Here is a 22821-nt window from a genome sequence, read left to right on the forward strand (position 1 = left end):
ACGCAGTACCTGCAAGAGAGAGGAGCAGCTGTCTGCTGTAAAGAATCAGTGGGTTCACTAATCAGCCGTGACTGATTAGTTTTTCAAGAACAATCTAAAACACGACTTAATTAGTTAATAAATAGCTTTTTTTTTTGTGCTTTACTAGAGCAGGGCTGCAACACGTCGATCGCGGAAGGTTTTGTGGATCTCGGCATCAGGTGACAAACTGAACGCAGCCAGGAGGCTGAGAGCAGCACGTCCTCCTCTGATTGGCTTAAAACGTTGGTATCTTTATTAAACAACAACAACAAAAAAGTCAACAAAACGTGTTCAAATTAATGACCCAACAAAAATAATAATCTCAGTGATTATTGTTTCAACAAGGTGTTGCGCAATTCTGTGCGTTTCGGTTCCATTACCAAAATAACCAGCAGAGCAGGAGTTTAAAATTAACTAATCAACCACCGCTGTGTTCAGGAAGGCTTATTAATGATCGCAAAATAAATATCAAGCCTGAAAACCGAATATCGTAAAGGACTAAATGTTTTTAATGTAATCTCTGCTCGGCTCGAGGAGCGCAGGAGTTGCCATGGCAACAGGTTTGCTTAAATGACAGAGAGAGACGGAGAGTAAAAAGGTGCGAGTGGTTTAGAGTTGATCGCCTGTTCAGGATGCTTTATGTTTGCAGTGGCGCTTTGCAGCCGCTGTAGTTTCTGAACATTCAATAAACGACAAACTTGGACTAATTACCTCGTTCTGCGAGTATACGTCATTTACAACAAACATCAAACACAGTAAATATGTTTCATTAAGTATTTAACAAACAGATGGATTCTACCGTGATAATTATGTGAAATTAAATCGTCTAATTTAAAAATAATAGTTTTATTGCTCTCTGGCATCTTGCTTTGAGCTCAGAGTCTGAGACATTTTTCCTCTATCTAATTTTTTTTTTTGCTTCTTATTTAGTGGAAATATTGATGTTGATTAGATTAACTCCAAAGTTAACCTTTATAACTCCACTGTTGAAAATGAGAAGCTAACATTCACAAATGACATTGAAATAAAATCCAGTCCAACATCTGGTTTGAGGTGATTCYTCTGGAAACTGTTGGAGGAAAAATATCCCAACTTCAGAAGATGTGCTTTAAACCTAACAGAGCTCTGTGGTTCCTCCTGTCAGTATGAGAGACAGGGTGAGGAGGCGCCATGTTAGGAAGAGAAGTGGAAGCTGCAGGATCTTCAGAACAAACAGGTCATGATGCTTGGCTACTGATTATCCCTCTGTCTGGACACAGGATCAATAGAACCAGTTTAAAAACTAAAATAAATGATTATATGCCAGACATGGAAAACTGGGATGCATCCATACCATGATGTTCAGAATTTAGGTCTCATGGCATCTCAAGGGCCAACATTTCGGGCGAGAGGCGGGGTACACCCTGGACAGGTCGCCAGTCTGTCGCAGGGCAACACAGAGACACACAGGACACACAACCATGCACACACACACACACCTAGGGGCAATTTGGATAACCTGACAGTCATGTTTTTGGACTGTGGGAGGAAACCGGAGTACCCAGAGAAAACCCACGCACGCACAGGGAGAACATGCAAACTCCATGCAGAAAGACCGGGGCCGGGAATCGAACCCAGAACCTTCTTGCTGCAAGGCAACAGCTCTACCAACTGCGCCACTGTGCAGCCCCTGTGCATAATCATGTATAGCCTAATATATATTATTCAGTATTAATCATTATTTATTTATGTTTATATATTTATATAAATATGTATTGATAAGACGAGAGCGGTCCATTGTCCTTTTATTATGTCTGTGAGAAACGGCCCGATCTACAGAAGACGGGTCCTTCGAAGGCCACGAATATGGACGACCAGAAGAAAGAAGCTGTAGCCTTCGGCTAGCTGCCTAGCCTCCATCTCGGCGTTATGTTGCTTAGCAACAGTGACAATGTGAAGCACAGAGCGGCGAAGGGAAAAAAACGGACTCAACGTTGTTTTTTTTTACTCTTTATTTCTGTATTACTCTTCACCTTTTGTAATAAAGGTTGTTCCATAGTAAAAACAAAATCTGTCTGATTCTAAAATGTTTAGTGTATACATTACAAGGGATATTATTCATTTTCAAATACTCTCCAGATCCAGGTTGTAAGACATTACAGTTAAATAAAACTATTATGTTTGAAGGCTTAACTTTAATCAGTCAAACCCATTTGCTCAGGAATAAATTGAACCAAAAGATTTTACTACTACCTGACTTAATATCTGTGTACCACCTCCACTCATAGGGGAAAACTAGCGGGAGTTTTTATAACGATTTGCCGGGAGACATGCGTTCTCTCTCGTTGTACCGAACATGGAGCTCCCGGCCAGCTGACAGCAGGCGAGGGGAGCTGCTGTTAATGCAGCGGGAGCAGACATCTCCGAAAACGCCGGAGCAATATTGGAATTAGGTGATTTATTAATGAACCGAGCAGATATTTGAGATCTAAACATCTACATTTTTGTCTAAAAACATTGTAAAAAATCATTTTGTGTAATTTTAAGTGTAATACAGAAAAAAATATTTTGTCGCCATTGCTGCTTTTCTGAACAACCGCTTTAAAGGATGCAGAGCCTAAATTCGGACACAGCTGTTTTTTTGTTAGACTCCCCCTAGTGGTCTGGAGCACTTCCGTTTTCAGCACTTTTTGTTTGCGTCTCTCTTTTTGTTTGCATCTCTCTTTGTTTGCATCTTTTCTCTGTTGCTGCACGTTTGCCCCTGTCGGCCACCGTAAAAATCGGACTTATAACCATTATTTGAATTATGAGGATAATGTTTGGCCGGGCGTGGTGCCTCTACTGGCTAAATAAGGTATTGAAGCTAATGACCATTTTTAAACGACACACACGGACGAACAGATGACTTTCAGACAACATTCAGACTCTAAAAAAACAAAAAAAAGAGATTTTGTCAAAAATATTAACCACCATAAAGGTGTTAAATATATTAAAATTCGGCGAACGTAAGAGTCCGAACATTTATTTATTTATTTATTTATTTATTTATTTATTTATTTATTTTTTAGTAAGACATAGAAGAAACGTTCGCATTAGAATAACAGCAAGAGTAACAAAAATAATCTTGAAAATTTATTTTGTAGGGAGAAATAAAACTCATTGTAATGCCTCCGTTTTTTGGAAGTTTTTTAAAGCAGCATTTATAAAAAACGTCCGGAAGACGTTCAAGAACTTTCAAACAACATTCTGAAGTATGCACTTTGTATAAAAAGTGAAAAATAAAAAAATTATTTAAAAAAATAACAGCCATAAAAGTTTTAAAGCTATAAAATCAAAATCAAGTGAAATGACAGCAAAAAAAAAAAAAAAAAAAAAAAAAAAAAAAAAGAAAAAAAGAAAATTAATTGGGAACGAATGTTCAGAGTGAAAGTTCAGACAACGTTTGCTGAACGTCAGGTCCGAACATTCGACGTTCGAATTTCAGACTACGTTCACGGACGTTGTGCGAACATTTGCTTGCTAGCTGGGCCAGAATTTGTCTGACATCCAGTTAGTTTCAGTCAGGCTCTCCCTGTCCATCATTTCCCAGATAATCCGTCCCGCTGGGTCTTTGTTAATGTCAAGTTAATATATTACCTGTGATTTACCTCGAGCGCCCAGAAAACGGCAAACATCGAGAGCCACGAATGAAAAGTTCTGCAACCAAACACTATTATAACTATTAATATTAAGATAAGCGTCACAAATTTGTGCAGCCATCTGAGTTGTGCAGGGCCGTAACGCAGAACCTGGACTTTGGGCAAGGGGGATGGGGGGGATCCAAAGTCCTATTTATAGTTTTCCAGACAATACTGGAACACACAAAAACACAAATTACTAAAGGATTTTTTTGTACTGTTGTAACCATTAAACAATCTCCCCTTCAGTTCAACCATATAAGCAGAGACACATTTTTGATGTTACCATTATAAAATAACTTGCAATTAAGTATTGGCAAAGATCAATGTAATTTTCACAGGTGGCAGAGCGTTGTTGTTAGCAGCTGCTGAAAGTAACTACAAAAGTTACTTTTAATGTAACTTAGTTACTTTCCAAATCAAGTAATCAGTAATCTAACTAAGTAACTTTTTCAAGGAGTAATCAGTAATCCAATTAAATGTACTTTTTAAAAGTAACTATGCCATCACTGATGGTGAGTCATCAAATCCGATTATCTTCTGAGTGGTGTTGGAGGTTGTGTTCAAGGGTTAACTTGGATCTTTGTTGCATTAGGTGATAGGGAGGCTCACTACGCCATTTCTGTTTTCTCAACCACTAATTTCAGGTAATTATGTTACATTAAATGTCAGTAATTTATGTTGTCAGTTATGTTTGTCAGTCTGTAAGTTTGTTTGTTAGTTGTTTCTATGACGACGTGGCAAAGCTTGCCACAAATGCTCAGACTAGTTATCATGGAAGAAATATAGTTTTCTTGTTGTAGCAAATTTTTTTTTTTTTTACATTTAGCAGCTCTTACCAAAGCTTGACTGACAGCGCTAAGACCTTCCTCTTGGCTTTGATTGGATGTTTCTGACACAAGAAAGATGCATTTTTGCAGATTGCAATAGTAGCACTGGGAGGAGGTCGGGGATTTAGATTTTTTTTTAACAGATTACTTGTCTCACTGTCATGACTGCAATTTTAAAAATATGTAGAAAGCATACATTTTTTAATAAAAGCTACATACTGCAGCTTTAAACCAAAACAGCTCTTGCTTTAAAGAAATCAAGAAATCAACTTTAGGGTAAAAAAGAACTCCAGTAAGGAAATTAAATGTAGAGTGTGAACTATAAAAATATAACCCATATTTAGGAATGGGTTTTCATATTCATAAAAAGACCACACAATGTGTGAACAGAAGAACTCATGTAATGTACAAAAGTTGAGCTGAGAAAACTCTGTTTTGACTATTTGCTTTTCACTTTTTCAGAAGTAATATCTGGCTGTATGGATGGTCTGCTCAGCAACTTCTCAAGGTCTCTGCCTCGAACCCGGCCCCAGCTGGTGACCATAGAGCATTGTGGGTACAACATATCCTGCCTCCAGCAGGGCCTCACTCCACCTCAAATGCCTGGTGACCACATGAATCCCTACGGTTAGCATCATGTTCAGCTGCTGCAAGATGTTTTAAAGTTCTTATTCTGCATTTTTCTGATTTCTTTAAATTTCAAGAGACATTTTTTTCCATCTTTCTTTTCAAAAGTTAACTTAATTTTCCCTAACATGTGCTATAATTACTTTTAAACAACCTGATTTAAGTAAAATTTTCTGGTTATCCTTCTACAAGGTTCCTATAAAGCTCGTAGAAGTTTGCTGAAATTTTGGTCCACTCCTTCTGACAAATGTGGTGCAAAAGATTTTTCTGAAACATTTTTAGTGCAGCCCTCAAGTATTCTATGGTCTTTGGTATGGCCTCTGACTGTTTTTCTTAGCCAATTTGGACGTTTTTTTCTTGCATTTAGATAACTCATTTGTGCCCAATCTTTACCTTCCTGTCTTGAGATGTTGTATTTTCATGTAATGTTATTTTCTCTTAAACTTATTTGAAGTTCACCTAGTTAGCATGGCCACCGATGATGGCGAATACACAATTTTCCTGGAACTATAAGTTGCTTCTCTGCGATTAGCACATTGTGCAGCCCGTTCCTTCCTTCACTAGAATATTGAGGGCAAGGTTTACAGTGACTTGCTAAGGTCAATTCCACATGCAGCATGAAATCCCAGAGTTTTGATGGAAGACAACTTCTCCACCATTACTATTTTGTTGCTAAAACACATTTAATATTGAATTGTCAAAATAAAGAAAGTAAAGTGTTCGCTATAATAAAGCAAAACATGCTGTTTTGCTTTATTTTTCACTTTTCTGTGTTATTTCTCCTTTGCGTAGGTATGGATTCCATTTTCCATGACAATGACAGTGACACCTCTATGACAAGTGTAAGTGTTGCCTTTCCAGGTGGAGACTTCCTACAGGCACAAACAGAAAACCCAATAGACAACCTTTACTCCATGCACAGCTCCTACTTTGCTTCCTGAGACTTGGCCATCATTGTCTCATGCTGCTGAATAAATATTTTCCAAACTATTCACAAATAGAGATGCAGCAAAAAAAAAAAACACATGTTCAAGCTTCTGTCAGTCAGCATGTGTCTGACAGAAATCTATCTCTGATAGATTTGGGATCTTGAGAGATTTTCTTATTCTAAGGACATTTCATATAACTGTTGGAAAATATAATTCTACTGACATGATTTTTGCGATCCATCAAGTCTATTTGGATTTGTTCTTGTATGTATGTGTGAAATATAATTTACATCCTAAAGAATACCCAGAATTGCCCCTTAAAATGGACAACTATTTATCTCTCATCAGAATCTATGTTACATTTAAATGGGCATCAAATGTAAATATTTATTTTTCAAATGAAGTTTTGTTGTACACCTGAAGCCCCAAACTCCTTTTATTCCTATAAGTATTTGGATGGTTGTATTGTCTGAGAAAACTGTTGTTACAATGCTATTTATTTTCTAATTTTAAGACAATAATGTGTCTTGAAAGACTCAACAAATGTTGATACTTTAAATAAACAATACATTCTTCTACAATCCTGGGATTTCATTAAACTGGAAGTTTTAAAAAATAAAGTGATGCTACACTTTAAAATAAAGTGAATGCTCTACACATCAATCAAATCAAAAATTGTTGTCCATAATCAATCCTTACTGCTGTACACAACTTCACTGAATCCACAGCATAGCGTAGCACTTGCCACCCCTGGTATAACAGCCTGGTTCAGTAACTTTTTTTCAGTGTTTTTGCTCCAAATTTGCGATAGAGTCCTAAAGATGATCATACGGTCAAACATCTGCATCTTTGAATATATTTGTGTCTTATATGCCCATTTTATGGTGTGAAGCATAAAAGAAATGAATTACTAATGTTAAACAACATAAATAATCAAAGTATACTTACAGTTAAAAATAGGTTTTGTTGATGAAATATATTTAGTGAAATTATTAATCATGGCTAAGTGCTGCTGATGGGCTAAAGAAAAGTAACTCATTAGTAATCAACAACTACTAATGAATAGACTTATTCCTCTGACATTTCACATTATGAAGGTCCAGGAGAGAGTCAAAAAAGCATGTCAAGAAACCTCTCCTAAGTTGAAGACGCCATCATACACCTGCTCCAACAAACCCACCGTCATCTGGACCAGCAGGCAGGACTGTGAGGATAATGTTCTTTGGTTTCTCCTGTACATATAACACAAATCAATCTGATCTGCTTAGTCAGAAACTATAGAGGACACAGGGGGAGGCCTCACCAATCACCTGGATCTATGATTACCTCACAAACAGACCACAGTTTGTGAGGCTGAAGGACTGTATTGTCTAACCACGTGGTCAGCAACACAGGAGCACCACCGGGGACTGTACTTTCACCATTCCTTTTCACTTTCTACTCTTCAGAGTTCCAGCACAAGTCTGACTTCTGTCATCTACAGAAAAACTCAGATGACTCTGTAGTTTCCGGATGTATACGAGATCTGGTGATCCATTTTGTGGCATAGTGTGGGAACAATAATCTCAACTTGAATGTGAACAAAACAAAGGAAATGATTGTAGGTTTCAGGAGAAACGGGGTTAGATCAAACCCTATTTCCATCATGGGAGGAGTAGTGGAGGCGGCTGAGGAACATAAATACCTCTGTGTTCATCTGGAAAACAGTAGCGTGGGGTTGGTAACACAACTAACATAAATACATCACTATATCAGGATACCACAAAGTCTTCTTTATTACTGGGACCATAAAAGATCATTTCTCTAATAAAACACAATATTTTTTATTTTGTTAAGGACATAGATCTCTATGTCCTTAAGAAAATTAAAAGACCATAAGACTTTAAATTAACACATTTTAAATACTGTGGGTCATTCCTGGACAGTCAGCTCACCTTTGTTGAAAACACTAATTATTTTTTAAGAAATGCTCACAGAGATTCTATCTTTTCAAGCAACCTTAGTGGTCTATGCCAACTAGAGGTTGTCTACAAGACAATTTTTGAGAGTGATTTAACTTTTCATCTCCTCGGCTGGTATGGTCACATGACCTGCAGAATAAAAGACAAACTCTTAATTGTTTCAATAGCAGGAAAATAGTGGTGAAACTACAAAAACCTCTGTCTCAACTGTTTGCTGAAAGAACATGGAAGACGGCTAGGAATACTTTAGAAGATAGCATCCATCCTCTTTTTTCATCAATTTGAACTTCTGAGCCTTCCTGTGCTCATTTATTCCCAGTGCAATAAACGTAGTTGACCAAAGTGATTGACAACATCTACCTATGGCATGCAAAGTGTTTTATTCTATACACACATAGTTGATATTGTGATTCTGTGAATGCATTTTATTTTAGAGTCAGAAGAAAAGTTTCCACCTTGATGGCCAAAGTAGTTTTATCTTTTCCTATATATAGAATCAATACAAGCATTTTTTGCTTGTATTTGTTTAACAGCCCTGGTTTGTTCATAAATTCTTCTGTGAACCTCATTCATTTGTTATTGAACTTTGCTCAATTACATTTCTTAGAAAAAGTAAAAAATAAAAGGAAATTTCTCATATGTGGACTCACTAATATTTTGACTTTGTAAATGTTTTTTTTATTATAGTTACTCATGTTACTTTTCATGGATCCCTATTTATTTTACTCCTGAGATGCATAGGTATTAGTTATAATATATGTTTTATTGTGAGGGGGGTGGGTGATATTTCCTGACATTTCTAAATAGTTACTTCATACATAAGTCATAAGTGCATTTTGTTGGTAGCTAAAATGTTAGCTATTTTTGCAAATGAGGGTAGCTATTGGATTTTACAGTGTATGAATATTTCTGATCCTGGTCAAGTTATTTGGCACATCACCAACTGATTCTACTTTTAAAACTGTGGTTTGTGCATTTCTATAATGTATCTGCAGTGATGCAACGAGTCCTTAGAAAAAAGGTTTCTACAGGTGTGTAGGATGTTAATGAAACACTGCAAACCTGTTCATGATCCTTACAACAGATAAGGATGCAATGCTACAAAGGTACAATGAATACACTGCAGTCTGTTTAAAGATTGAGGGAGTATTTCTGCTATAATGCAGGGTCAAGAAAAATTAAATAAAATAACATAAACATGTATCTACATATGCACAGAGGGACAAATGAGGTACACAACCCTTGCACATCCATCTATCTATTCATGCGTCTGTTCTATCTTGTTTGACCCTCTGGACAGAAACCTATGGGGAGAGCATCCAAGGTTTTAATTAAACAAATACAGCAAAGTGTTATTGCAAGTGATGCAACGTTTTAGAAATTCCATACTACATTAAATTAGTTTTGGTGCACCAGCAATACAGAGCAACATAGATTATTCGTCTATGTTAGCACTTGGCTTGGTTTCATGAATAGTAGGGGCAACAATTTATCCACAGTGAAAAAAAATCTCTTATGAGCTGCTAGTGAACACAAGTGGAATAATTAGATTTGTTTCACTCTGTCAAGCTTCTATGTAAAAGACAAACAGCTGTAAAACACACAATCGTTTTATGACCAAACAATTGATCATAAAAAAAGTATTGTGTACTTTCGTCATAAAGGTTTGTGGTTTGAATGCAGTCAAATGGAAGATACAGACTGAGACAGGTGTCAGTGGCTCTGTGCCCAATAAAACCTGCCGCCCAACAAAGCCTGACCTCAGAGCTGCACAGAAACACTTCCCAGTAGATTTACAGACCTTCAGCTTAGAAAACATACACCAGACAAGCAGCAAGGGCAACATTGACATTTTTTTTACATGATTCATATTTTATGATACTAACTGCTTTATAATATTTAGTTTTGACACAAAATGTCATGATTTGTATTATTTTGTTGAATCAGTTATGAAATTGATTCAAGTTCAGTTACTTTTGTATGAACTACAAAGACAATAAAATTGTGAAAAATGTGCAGAGGAGAAACAGTAGCACCAATATCTGCACCTCCTTAGCCTGGATATTACTTACAGGGTAAAAAGCACCAAAGAACAATTCTTTGCTTTAAAAACTATTGACCCCCAAAATGTCATTTTTAAGTGGCCTCATGTAGATCATGTCATGGGTATTCAGGCAGTTTGTTTTTTCGGTTGAAACAAAAAATGAAAAAACTAAAACAGACTCGTTTTTTTGTTTGTTTGTTTATTAAACCAAAATGAGAAATTTGGTTTGATAAACAAAAAACGAGTCTATTTTCGTTTTCTTATTTATCATTTCGAACGAAAAAAATGAACTGTCTGAAAATAAACAGACTCAAGCCACAAATCCGATTTCCGATTTTGGTTTCATAAACGAAAAACGAAAAAAACAAGTCTTTTATCATTTTTTAATTTTCCATTTCGAACGAAAAAACAAACTGCCTGGAAATACACGGACCGAGCCGTAATCCGATTTCCGATTTTGGTGTAATAATCGAAAAACGAGTCTATTTTTGTTTTTTCATTTTTTTATTTCAAACCAAAAAACAAACTGCATGGAAATACACGGACAGTCATATCCTTCCATAAGGGATCCCGCTGAGCTGTGTTTGGGGACCAGTCCTGTTTGATCTCTTGGGAAAGATTAATTGTTAATTCATCAACATCTCATTTTAGACTCTACCTTTTTTGTAAGCCTTTCCAGAATAACTTTTCCCTATAGCCAAACACAAGAAGGTTATAGGCAGCAGCTCTCATTCTTAAACCTGCCACTGTGATCATTTTGGCCTAATGTGGCCTGTAATAAGAGCTGCTTCCCGTCTCACAACTCAGATTTGTTTATTGTTACATAAAGAGCTCCTTCTCTCCCTGTTACTGAGATCAATGAAAGCTATGGAATGTTAGTCATGAACTTCCAACAAAACCTTTGGCTGCCAGGCAGTAATCATTAATAAAAGCAGGGTCCTGATGACATTTGCTGCACATAGAAAAAATAACTTTGGTCTTAAACATTAAAGATACCTGACATCTGTCTGCAGTTACATTACCAGGCTGGCTCGCTACATGTCCAAGATTCTGAAGCCAGAAGTAATATATGTGTTCTCCAATGACCTGCTGCTTTCTACATATTCATCAGCAACTGAAGATCATCATATCATATTATAGAAGCTAAAGAACAAGAACCACAATAGTATACTTGAAATGTAAATCAAGACACGTTCATTCACAAATGTTGTGTATTATTATTATACTAAACAAACCATTATTATGCATTCATGTGAAAAAACATAGTAGACTCTAACAAGACCCTTTATGTTTTTCAAAAAATTTTAAAATGAATATTTAATTTACATTTTGACAACCTTGAACACTAAAACTAAAATTAAAGAACAGCAAAAATTTAAGATGTCATGTTCTGTAAAATATAATTTAAGAATTTAATTTCTGGTGCAAAATAAATGAGGACATCCCACATTTATTCCCATTTAAAACAGCTAAAAACAGGCACATGTGTATTAAATCAGATGCATGCGTCTGGAACAGGATTTTTGGCCATGTTTAAACATTATTCATGCTCGTAACTGTTGAATGAAAGTGAACACACCACAGTGAGATCCAAAAAGCTGTTTGGTAAAAGGATTTACAGGGTCACCCATTGGCCATTAACTGTATAGAATTGGCTCTACAAGTTGCAGGGCCCAGTTTTGGCCTTTCAAGAAAGTTCATCCAGAGGTAAAATATGTGTTCTCCAGTGACCTGCTGCTTTCTACATATTATTAATAAAAGTCTCCAAAAACACCAAGATGTCATCATAAGCCCTATAGCACACTCTTGTTACAATCAAATAGAAACTGCATAATTTTAGAAATTACTAAAAATATTAATTAATCAACTAGTATTCTAGAAAAAGAACCCTGTGGTAGGAAATGCCAATTCCCAGATCTTGATCCCTTTGCATTCAGTGGGGTGACTTGAAAAGGGCTGTAAGAAACCCCTCTTCATCTCATAGCTGTAAAAGGTGCCAATCTTTCCTCAGACTGATATACTACAGAAACCTGCTAACTGTAGTCATTTTAATCCACTTTATCTAGTTTGCAAGACTACATATTTGGGGATAGGGTGTGGTAACTTTTACATCGATTAGATCGGTGTTTCTCTACCTTTTTGGGCCAGCGTCCTCTGATCCATTATCCTGGTCCCTTACTGAACCCCATCAAGGAAGATGTAGGCTACTTGCACTGAATATTATTTTATGATTAATATTATTATCATTATTGTTGCGTCTTGATTTTTTATTGTTTCTGTATTTATCATAAAAAATCCTTAATCCAATCCTAATGAGTCAAATTGAAAGTGTCATGGAGTCACTTAACAGCATCATGACATTAACACCGACATGAAAAATAATATTGAAGAAATAAATATATTAAATAAAATCTAATTAAAAACATAAATAAGTGATACGTTTCTTGCTGTTTTGGTCTGTAAAATATATTTCTTCTTAGAATAGACGTGTTCTCCACAAACCAATGGAACTTCAACAATATTGTCAAACAGTGTCTGTTTGCCATACAGTCCCCTGTATTAATTATTGTTCAAAAGGCCTCGCCATACAAGTTTATTCATTGACTTTAGTTTCTTAGTTTATTCTTGCATTTTGTTCTTCGTGCATTTCCATTTAATTTCCTTTGATTAGTAAGACACTTTTTTGGTTTATTGCAATGTCCACTTTACTTTAGCTTCTGTTATTATTTTGCTTCCAGTTTTTATTGACGCTCACCATCTTCACTCGTCATTCATCTGTTGTGCCGCCTAATCATCATGTGTTTCACCTGATCTTCCACTCATATAAGCTCTTGATTTTTTCGCTGTTCCGCGTGAATCAGCGTCGGATTCTCTGTTTTCATACTGATTCACATCTAGTTTGTTGCTCCATTCTATGTCCCGGTTCTCCTGTTTCTGAGTTTTGCGCAACGTGCTCGTTTCCTTTTTTTACCCTACGGCGTGTTGCTGTTGGGGAGCGTGTTGATGGGGAAAGGTAAACCTGTTACAACAACGGGAAAAAAATCCCGGTACACCGATAAGTGAGATTTAAAAGTGCCAGTGTTCTGACTATCACGGATTTACAGATAGTACAGATAAACAGAACACCTGTTCCACCGCTGCATACTGGACCACTTCAGCACCAATATTAACCGACTGCTAACCAGAGGTGAAAGTAGTTTTAAATTCTTGGGGGTACTATGACAAAATAAAATAAATAAATAAATAAATAAAAAATGTAAATATGAAATATAAATATATATACAGTATGTATGTATGTATGTATGTATGTATGTATGTATGTATGTATGTATGTATGTATGTATGTATGTATGTATGTATGTATGTATGTATGTATGNTGTATGTATGTATGTATGTATGTATGTATGTATGTATGTATGTATGTATGTATGTATGTATGTATGTATGTATGTATGTATGTATGTATGTATGTGTATATATTGCTTCTTTGTGTGCTTTGGAGTTTCTGTGCTGATTAATTTTTTTGCAAAGCAATAAAAGCTGGTAGCTCTTGAATTACTACAAAATAAAGCTGTATATGCTCCCTCAGCCCAATTGCTGCTATGTTGACTTGAGATGCCATGAGACATAAATTCTAAACATCATGACATGGAGTGCATCCCAGTTTTCCATGTCTGGCATATAACCCTTCATTTTATCTTTTAAACTGATTATATAGATTCTGTGTCCAGACAGAGGGATAATCAGTAGCCCAGCATCATGACCTGTTTGTTCAGGATCTTCTCTTCCTAACATGGCGCCTCCTCACCCTGACTCTCATACTGATAGGAGGAACCACAGAGCTCTGTTAAGCTAAAAGCACATCTTCTGAAGTTGGGATATTTTTCCTCCAATAGGTTCCAGAAGAATCACCTCAAACCAGATGTTGGACTGTTTTACTGTCATTTGTGAATGTTAGAGCCTCATTTTCAACAGTGGAGCTATAAAGGTTGAAAAAGGTTATCATTTTGGAGAAAGTCTTATCAACATCAATATTTCCACTAAATAATAGGCAAAAAAAAAATTGTTTGATAAAGGAAAAGCCTCTGAGACTCTGATCCCAACAGCACCAAACAAATTTTTTATATTAGACAATTAATTTAATTTCACATAATTATCACGGTAGAAGCCATCTGTTTGTTAAATACTTAATGAAACATATTTACCGTGTTTGATGTTTGTTGTAAATGACGTATCACAAAGAACGAGATAATTAGTCCAAGTTTGTCGTTTATTGAACGTTCAGAAATTACAGCGGCTGTGATGCACCAAGATAAAGGTAAAACTAGCCGAACAGGTGATCAACTCAAAACCACTCGCACCTTTTTACTCTCTCTGTCATTTAAGCACACCCGTTGCCATGGCAACCTCTTGTGCTCCACAAGCCGACCAGAGATTACATTAAAAACATTCAGTCCGTTACGATATTAGGTTTTCAGGCTTGATATTTATTTTGCGATCATTAATAAGCCTCCCTGAACACAGTGGTGGTTGATTAGTTAATTTTAAGCTCCTGCTCTGCTCGTTATTTTGGTAATGGAACCGAAACGAATTGCGCAACACCTTGTTGAAACAATAATTACTGAGATTATTATTGTTGGGTCATTAATTTGAACACGTTTTGTTGATTTTTTTGTTGTTCTTAAAGAAAGTTTTAAGCGAGCCAGAGGAGGACGTGCTGGTCTCAGCCTCCTGGCTGCGTTCAGTTTTTCACCTAATGCCGAGATCCACTCAAAACCTTCCGCGATCGACATATTGCACCACTGCTCTAGTAAAGCACGAACAGTTCAGAAACAATATGAAATGGGAAAAAAGTTACTTATTAACTGATTAAGTCGTGTTTTGGGTCGTTCTTGAAAAACTAATCAGTCACGAGTGATTAGTTGATGAACTCACGGTTGCACAGCAAACCCGTTGATTTTTTACAGCAGACAGCCGCTCCTCTCTCTTGCAGGTACTGCATACCCCCGCTAAATCTTTTAGGGGTATGCAGTACCCTACCGTACCCCCTTACTTTCACCCCTGCTGGTAACTAAAATGACTGTTTTGCCATTATAATGACTTCCACTCATGGAAAAAATTTTTTAAAATTTTTTATTTAAATGGGTTAATTTTTCAGAGGGAGGGATAGTGAGGGTATTGCGATTTTAGTAATTACGTAAGAGCAATATTCCGTTGTCCTTCCATGGAAGCGTGAATCACACAGACTTTTTAATATAAGTAGCTGCTTTGACACGACCATCCATTTTCTAACATCCTTGTCCCTCAGTGAGGTCAGGAGGGGTGCTGGTGCCCATCTCCAGCTAACGTTCCGGGCGAGAGGCGGGGTCACCCTGGACAGGTTGCCAGTCTGTCGCAGGGACACACAGAGACAAACAGGACACACGCGCACAGAACACACACGCTCACACCTAGGGACAACAGGGAGAACATGCAAACTCCATGCAGAAAGACTGGGGCCGGGAATCGAACCCAGAACCTTCTTGCTGCAAGCCCTACCACTGTGCAGCTCTTGACACAACTACCGCACTGCCAAAATATATGTATAAAAACCCTCAATAAAATATTTTAAAACTAGGCACCTGTGTGACCTAAAAAGTGAATCACAGCAAGGCCGTTAACTAGTGTAACGCTGAAATGATGCGGTGAAGCTACCAGTAGCAGGAGTGCGGAGCTGCCCCAAGAAGCTAACATAAACACTGAAGAGAAGAAGAGCTACCGTCGATACGGTTGCAGCTATGCATGTTTTAATGTTACACATCTCAGTTTTTAGCAAGAGGCTCAAAGTCTAAACTGGTATTGTTATGCATATAAGGGTGCATATAACAGTGAGGTTACCTTCGAGCAAACGCCCCCAAAGGAATCGCAGCGCCCCCCTTATGTAAATATTTCTGCCAGCGCCCCCTGCTGTCCACTGAACCCCCCCCCCCCCCCCCCCCCCCCCCCCCCGAGGGGGGGCGGGTGAGGGGTTGGGTGGTACCACCCCCATTGAAAAATGATAAATTAGATTATCACATCAATGAGCAAAAAGCCATTTATTTAAAGTAATGGTTTAAATTGAATATGTGAACATTTCTACTGAAAAAATTATGTAATACTTAATTGCATTGGCATGTTACATTTCAACCACAAGGTTTCTGTTTGCTTTTAATTTGCCCAGGGTGTTGTATTTTATATGAATGTAGGTGTTAATTTGGGAGAATTAAAAGCAAAAATAAGCTTCTTTAATTCTGAACATTTTTGATGCTTTCTCACTTTAAAATTTGTGATAAAGTGATATGACTCAGAGCCTAACCATGTAGAAAAGATTTTAGAAGTCAGCTTGTGATGTATTTCATATAACATGTGGTTGAGATTTTCTTTATAAAATCCAATTTAGGTGTTTCCAAAGTACAGCGGAAATCCTCAGTTTGATACGCAGAGATGCATAGAAGCCATCGTCCATCCTATTTTATAGTTACTAACAGTGAGAAAATTTAAATCTGTGCATGCGTGCGTACATGTGTGTGTGCGCGCGCATGTGTGTATATTTTATTATCTTATTACTGGAAAAAACACATATTCCAAAGTTTTCTCAGAGAAGTAATTTTGTGTCTTGTGCAACACTGTGTGCTCCACATTTCTGTACAACAGGAACCTGTTATGAAGAAGTGAATGAGAAACCCAGTGCAAAATGTTCAGAACCTAGCTAAGTTCAAAGTGTTCATTTACTAGTGTAAAATTAACCATTGGTTTTTCATAAGATCCCACCTGCAATGTATTTTTTATGGGGACAAAAATGTGCAGTAAGCCTGACTCAGACAAATTTGTTTATTTATTTATCGTCAGTTGGCAATAAATAGGCACACAAAGCATTAAACATAAAGATTTCAACCATTCTTCTGGGTGTTAAGTTCCTAATTCCTCAACATGCATATAAAATATTTCTGTAATGTATTAATTTTAACCAATGAAATTGCCTTTTTTAGTAACAGACGTGTCTCTTTTTTTGCTAAATGTCATTATAATTTCCTTTAATTAGTGCAACATTTTGTCTCTGAGGTTGTCCAGCCGAAATGCATTGTTTCCACATCCATTTATGCAAAGAGGTTCACAGAAGAAATAAATTCTTGATCCATTTGATATGCTTTTCTGTCCAAACATTGACCTTTTTATTCTCAGTTATGCATCATAAGAGGATCGGGGAAGTAAACCTGTAGGGTGTCTTATACTTCACCAGGATTTAAGAAGCTCTGCCTGAAAATTCAGCCATAAAAATGGCAACTCAATTGTGCGTATTTGATAAAAGCACAAAAAGCAACTGCTGGATATCTATTGTTGCACTCTTGAATGCTGACATAGGAACATAGCATTATATGCTTTATGTGCTCCCTGACAGTGAGGACAGCTTGAATCAACTTTCTCCAGGAAACCCAGAGCAGCCTAGCCAAATCAGGTCATGCCAAAGTGCCCGGAGCTCCTGGATCAAGAAGAGCCAGCCCATATCCCAGCAGATGCTCTGACTGACTGTGAACTGGATCCAGATGCTTTGGCTCTTTCTTTGTAGATCCACTCTTGAAAGATCAAAAGTTCAAATGTGTTAGGATCCTGAGATGTTTTTGAGGTTTGATTATGTTGTGTTCCTTAGTCTCTTTCTTTGATCAGTCTTCTGTTTTATTTTAGTTCAGTCTTTAGTCCATCCATCCATCCATTTTCTTGACACCCTTGTCCCTCAGTGGGGTCAGGAGGGTTGCTGGTGCCCATCTCCAGCTCACGTTCCGGGCGAGAGGCGGGGTCACCCTGGACAGGTCGCCAGTCTGTCGCAGGGCAACATAGAGACACACAGGACAAACAACCATCCACACACACTCACACACACACACTCACACCTAGGGACAATTTAGATAGACCAATTGACCTGACAGTCATGTTTTTGGACTGTGGGAGGAAACCGGAGTACCCGGAGAAAACCCACACATGCACAGGGAGAACATGCAAACTCCATGCAGAAAGACCGGGCCAGGAATCGAACCCAGAACCTTCTTGCTGCAAGGCAACAGTTCTACCAACTGCACCACTGTGCAGCCCCAGTCTTTAGTCATTCAAATTTATTAGGCCCGAGCAGCTAAGCGCTGCGAAGGCCTATTGTTTTTCTAATGTTTATTATTATTATTAGGCCTGAGCAGAAATGTTCCAACTTTCACATAAAATGCTCAATTGTCACCAAACTTGCCATGACTGATCCTGGTGGGATGCCTGACGATCCTATGTCATCATAGTCTGACCTCACCTAAGCCCCGCCCCCTCAGTACAGGAAGTGACTTTTTTTTACTTGGAAAGCTCCAACTCTGGCTCTTTTGACTTAATCAAGATGATCTTGATCAAGTTGGTCTCACTTGCTTTAAAGCACCAAGAGGGCGTGTGGAGGGGGTGGCCAAGCATCAAATCTGGCCATTCACCATAAAACATCAAGGCTGGGGGAACTGCGCCAAAGCGTCAGCGGTGGCGAGAGAGTGGTGGTGCAGGAACCCCCGTGGTGGCAAATAGGCCGGAGCGGCGCTTGGTTGCGAGGGCCTCCAACGCCACTTGCGGCTTTAATATTCGTCTTATAATGGATAAATGATAAAAATGAATCTAGCAACAGGAAAGAAACTAAAGTGGACATAGCAATAAACCAAGACAGGATAATATTAATCAAAGGAAACTAAATGGAAATTAATGAAGAACAAAATGCACGAATAAACTAAGAAACTAAAGTAAATACAGAGGAATAAACTGGTATGGCAAGACTTTCGACCAATAATTAATACATAGGACTGTATGGCAAGAATAAACAGACACTATTTAGAAAAGGTAAAATAATATTGTTGAAGTGCCATGGGTTTGTTGAGGCCACATCTAGTACTGAGAATAAATATATCTTACAGACCATAACAGTAAATAACTGATCTCTTATTTATGTTTTTAATTATATTTGATATATTTATTTCTTCAATGTCAGTTTCATGTCAGTGTTAATGTCATGAGGCTGATGACTCCATGACACTTTCAATTTGACTCATTAGGATTTGATTAAGAACCAGATTTGTTCTTTGTAATTTCTGTCCAGTAAAACTATTAATCTATAAATCAATAGACAGGTCTATATAAAGATATAATCCATGTTTCTGTCTCATATTTCTATGGCATTAAAAGGACCTGGAACTTTTGTTTTTCCACTGAAAGCTCTGGTTTGCACAATAAATGCCATGTGGGTGAAATTTTATGGATGATACTCTGATGTCCAATTCTCCTGAAGGCAGCACAGAGCTGCACCACCAGAAACTGACAAACACTGAAGAGAAGAAGAGTTATGATTAATGTAGTTACAGTTCTATCCATGTTTTAATGCTGCAGAGCTCATTCGTTTTGCAAATAGTTTAAAGTTTAAACTGGCATGTTGAACATCTTTTATCTGGTCATTTTGTGCAAGATTTAACAATAACACATGATTTGTGTTGAGAACCTCTGCAATAAATCAGTATTTATGAGAAATTTTATTAAGTGGAGTTACTTATTAAAACTTGTTTTTATTTAGAGGCTTAAGTTTTTGTAAAGATGTGGTAGAGATGAATCAAACTCATATCTAAGCAACATTTGAATCTTAGTTTGACTTCTATGGGTCTCAACAGGTTGTTTTCCTGAGAAAAGCACTTTGGTTATTCATTGCTACTTACTAGTTATTTTTGATGATGCAGCTTGAACACACACACAAATTTTTTTACCACATTTTACTATAACTTTGCAGACCCCCCCAAAATTGCTCTTAAAAAATTTCCCTGTTTATGCCCCCCCAATAATGAGATGGGATTTACGCCCTTGGATTCACTTGCAATTTTGTGTCTCATAAAGTTAAATATAAGAGTGAAAATAAAGCCAGTCATGTAGCATAACATTTTATTCAATATTTTACACCCACTATGTCACTAAAGTCAGTCGGTCTTGTAAAGTTTTTAGCAACCATGAGTCAACAATGACCTACCTGCTATATAATCTACTGGGGCACCATTCTGTATAATACTACATACACCATATCCAACAGGAAAGGGCCCACCTTCTCCAGCTCTCATCAGTGAAAAAGGCTTGGAGCCCTTAAGTCATATTCTGCCTCCCATCCGGGCCCCCTCCAGACCCGACCCCCCAGAACTCCTGAAGCTCCGCCCCTGACATGCACATTCTAAGGAGATATGTAAAAGTTAGTTACAATAAATGAATGAATCTCGGAATGGTCCGAGAGGAACTGGAGGGCGGTAATCAGGAACATTGCCGCCCTCCTATAATTGATCTGAAGATGTGAGACAGAATCTGCAACAAGCTACCTGTATAAATTGTAGATGATGTCAGGGAGGAGTGAGAGAAGGATGTTTGTCCTTGTGTGTTGATCTGGCAGAAAACCAAGAAAGAGGATTTTTGGCTTGACGGATGCGGTAGGAGGCGGAGTCAAGTGAGGACGGACAGGTTAAACATGAAGGAGGATGATAATAATGAAGATGAGTTACGGCTGTCAGACATGAAGACGATTTCTGGGTCTATTTGCAGAGACGGGGACTTGACGAGGTAATCCAGATTACTTAAATTGAGAGACCAAATGAGAAGGGCAATCCTGAAGACACAGCATGAACAGGTTTGAACAGAGCAGGCCAAACTACTGAGACTCAGAGGATTTGGTTTATTACGGAGGAAACACTCAGGCGTCAGAGGCCTGGCAGTCAGATGTTATATACAAGTTGTTAAGTGTAGATGAATTGTAGGTGTTCTGGACTGGAGCACTTCTGGAAGGTTCCACCTCCACGTCTCCTGGCGCCATCTAGAGGGTACAAAAATAAACGACACACAAGGACATAACCACTCTCCTGACACAAGACATGAGTGTCAGGAGCAGGATAGCTCCTAGCGTTAGGAGGATAACTACTTTAGGTTATCGTGAGATGTCGTTGCAAGTTTTTTCTTTTCATTTCTTCTTCCACTATGCTCCAATTTCCTTTTTTTTCTCTTTTGATGTTTTTTCCCTCCCTTCTGAAGCTGCTGCCCCTGTGACCCGACCCCTGATGAGCAGCAGAAAATGGATGGATGGATGTTTTTTTCAGCTGTTAACTTTTTGATTTCTCTGTTATTTTCTCTCCATAGAAGCTACACCTGGTCCGGCATTCTGACTGGCTGTAATTCTTTCCTGGAGGAGGGCATCGGCTGACATAATGCTGCCATCACCTAATCGTTCTCCCTCTTCTGCTGTGAACTTTTTACTTTTATGAACAACAAAATAATCCTACATCAGTTCATCAGTTTCTTTTTGTGCATTCTGACATCAAAGGATGTATAGTCTTTGTGAAAGTCACAGCACTTTCATTCAGATTGTAAACAAATTTATCTGACCCTGAAGCAAAATGGGACCATTTTCTGGATTAAAATACAAATAAAGCATAGATGGCCTCCAGGTTTATACGTTTCCACATAAATATCAAAGTTAGTTATTTCAAGATGGTCGTAAATGACTTCATTATAACTTATCTGTAATGCCTCTAACTCTGAATACCAGCTGGCCTGAAATGCAGCAGTTCATCTTTTAATCGAGCCAGAGCACATTTTGCTTCCCTTCCCTCCACAGATTCTGTCTCTGGTTTAGGATTGACTTAAAAAAAATTTTTTTTAAACAATGGCATGGAATGTTTTTGATCTTTTCAAACAAATGTGCCTCACATACATCTGCTGACTTCTCACTTCTAGATGAAGGCTGAAGTAAATCAGAAATGGGACCTTTTTTACTCTTGGAACAAGCCGCCTCAGCACATTATGGGATGATTTTGTTACTGTCTTTTCCCAACAGTTTTTTGCTCTATATAAGGACTGGGTTTTCATTTTGTATAATGTTATTGTTCTATTTTTATTTTTATTAAAATTTGGTTTCTACGTTTTTAGCTGTTTATAATTATTATTTACCTTGAAATTGATTAATAATTCAAACAGAACATATCCAGCTGTTCTGTTTATTCTTTTTTTTATTAATGTATTGTTAGTATTGTTCTCCATTTTAGTTGTTTTTAATATGTAGAAATAAATTTACTTTTAAAATGTGTTGCCAGAAATAATGGGATAAATTTCCAGAAAATTTGAAAAAAATTCTAAACCACTGAGTTCCTTTAAATCAAGGCTAAAACCCTGTTTGTTTAGACTTCACATAGATGAATTCTTTTGAGAGGATTCCTGGACTGATACTCCTGCTGCATCATTCCCTGTTAACACAGGTTGGCTCTTCATTCCTCTTACTGTTTCTGTTGCATTTGGTGGCTCCTGGATCTGTCTTCAGTCTTTCTCCTTGCATAAGGCTCCTTCACCAGCTCAAAATATGACAGCAAGTTTCGGGAATAACACTTTTCAAAAATTCTTGATGTAACATAAAATGAAAATATAATTCTTGCCTACTGAAAAAAATTAATCAGATTTAATGTAGAATTGTGGAATTTACTCATTAAAGCAGAACTACAAATAAACCATAATTTGCTATTTAACTTTAGGAGTGTCTGCCACCAGAGAGCAAGAAGTCACTGGCAGCATAAGGGAAACAAATGTAGTTAGCCTGTAAATACAACAGGGATATATTGCCTCAGAGAGGAAATCAGATGAGCTGGTGACTCATTAAGCATGCCTTCTGGTTGGAGCCTGGGCACTGGAAAAGAACATTCGAAGGTTTCCCTCCT

At 37.5% G+C, this 22821-nt stretch overlaps 1 protein-coding gene across 1 annotated transcript in view; it reads left to right on the plus strand.

Annotated features, from left to right (window-relative positions):
- LOC103473491 (LIM/homeobox protein LMX-1.2-like) overlaps positions 1 to 6128 on the plus strand; it is a 29346-nt gene extending 23218 nt beyond the window's left edge. Inside the window, exons 6-7 of the mRNA XM_008423790.1 lie at positions 4970 to 5134; positions 5927 to 6128. Of these exons, the coding sequence (XP_008422012.1) occupies positions 4970 to 5134; positions 5927 to 6075 (314 nt within the window). The 3' untranslated portion in view covers positions 6076 to 6128. The remainder of the gene's footprint in view (positions 1 to 4969; positions 5135 to 5926) is intronic.
- The last annotated feature ends 16693 nt before the right edge of the window (positions 6129 to 22821 follow it).

This window comes from Poecilia reticulata, linkage group LG12, assembly GCF_000633615.1.
Source record: "Poecilia reticulata strain Guanapo linkage group LG12, Guppy_female_1.0+MT, whole genome shotgun sequence".
NCBI lineage: Eukaryota > Metazoa > Chordata > Actinopteri > Cyprinodontiformes > Poeciliidae > Poecilia > Poecilia reticulata.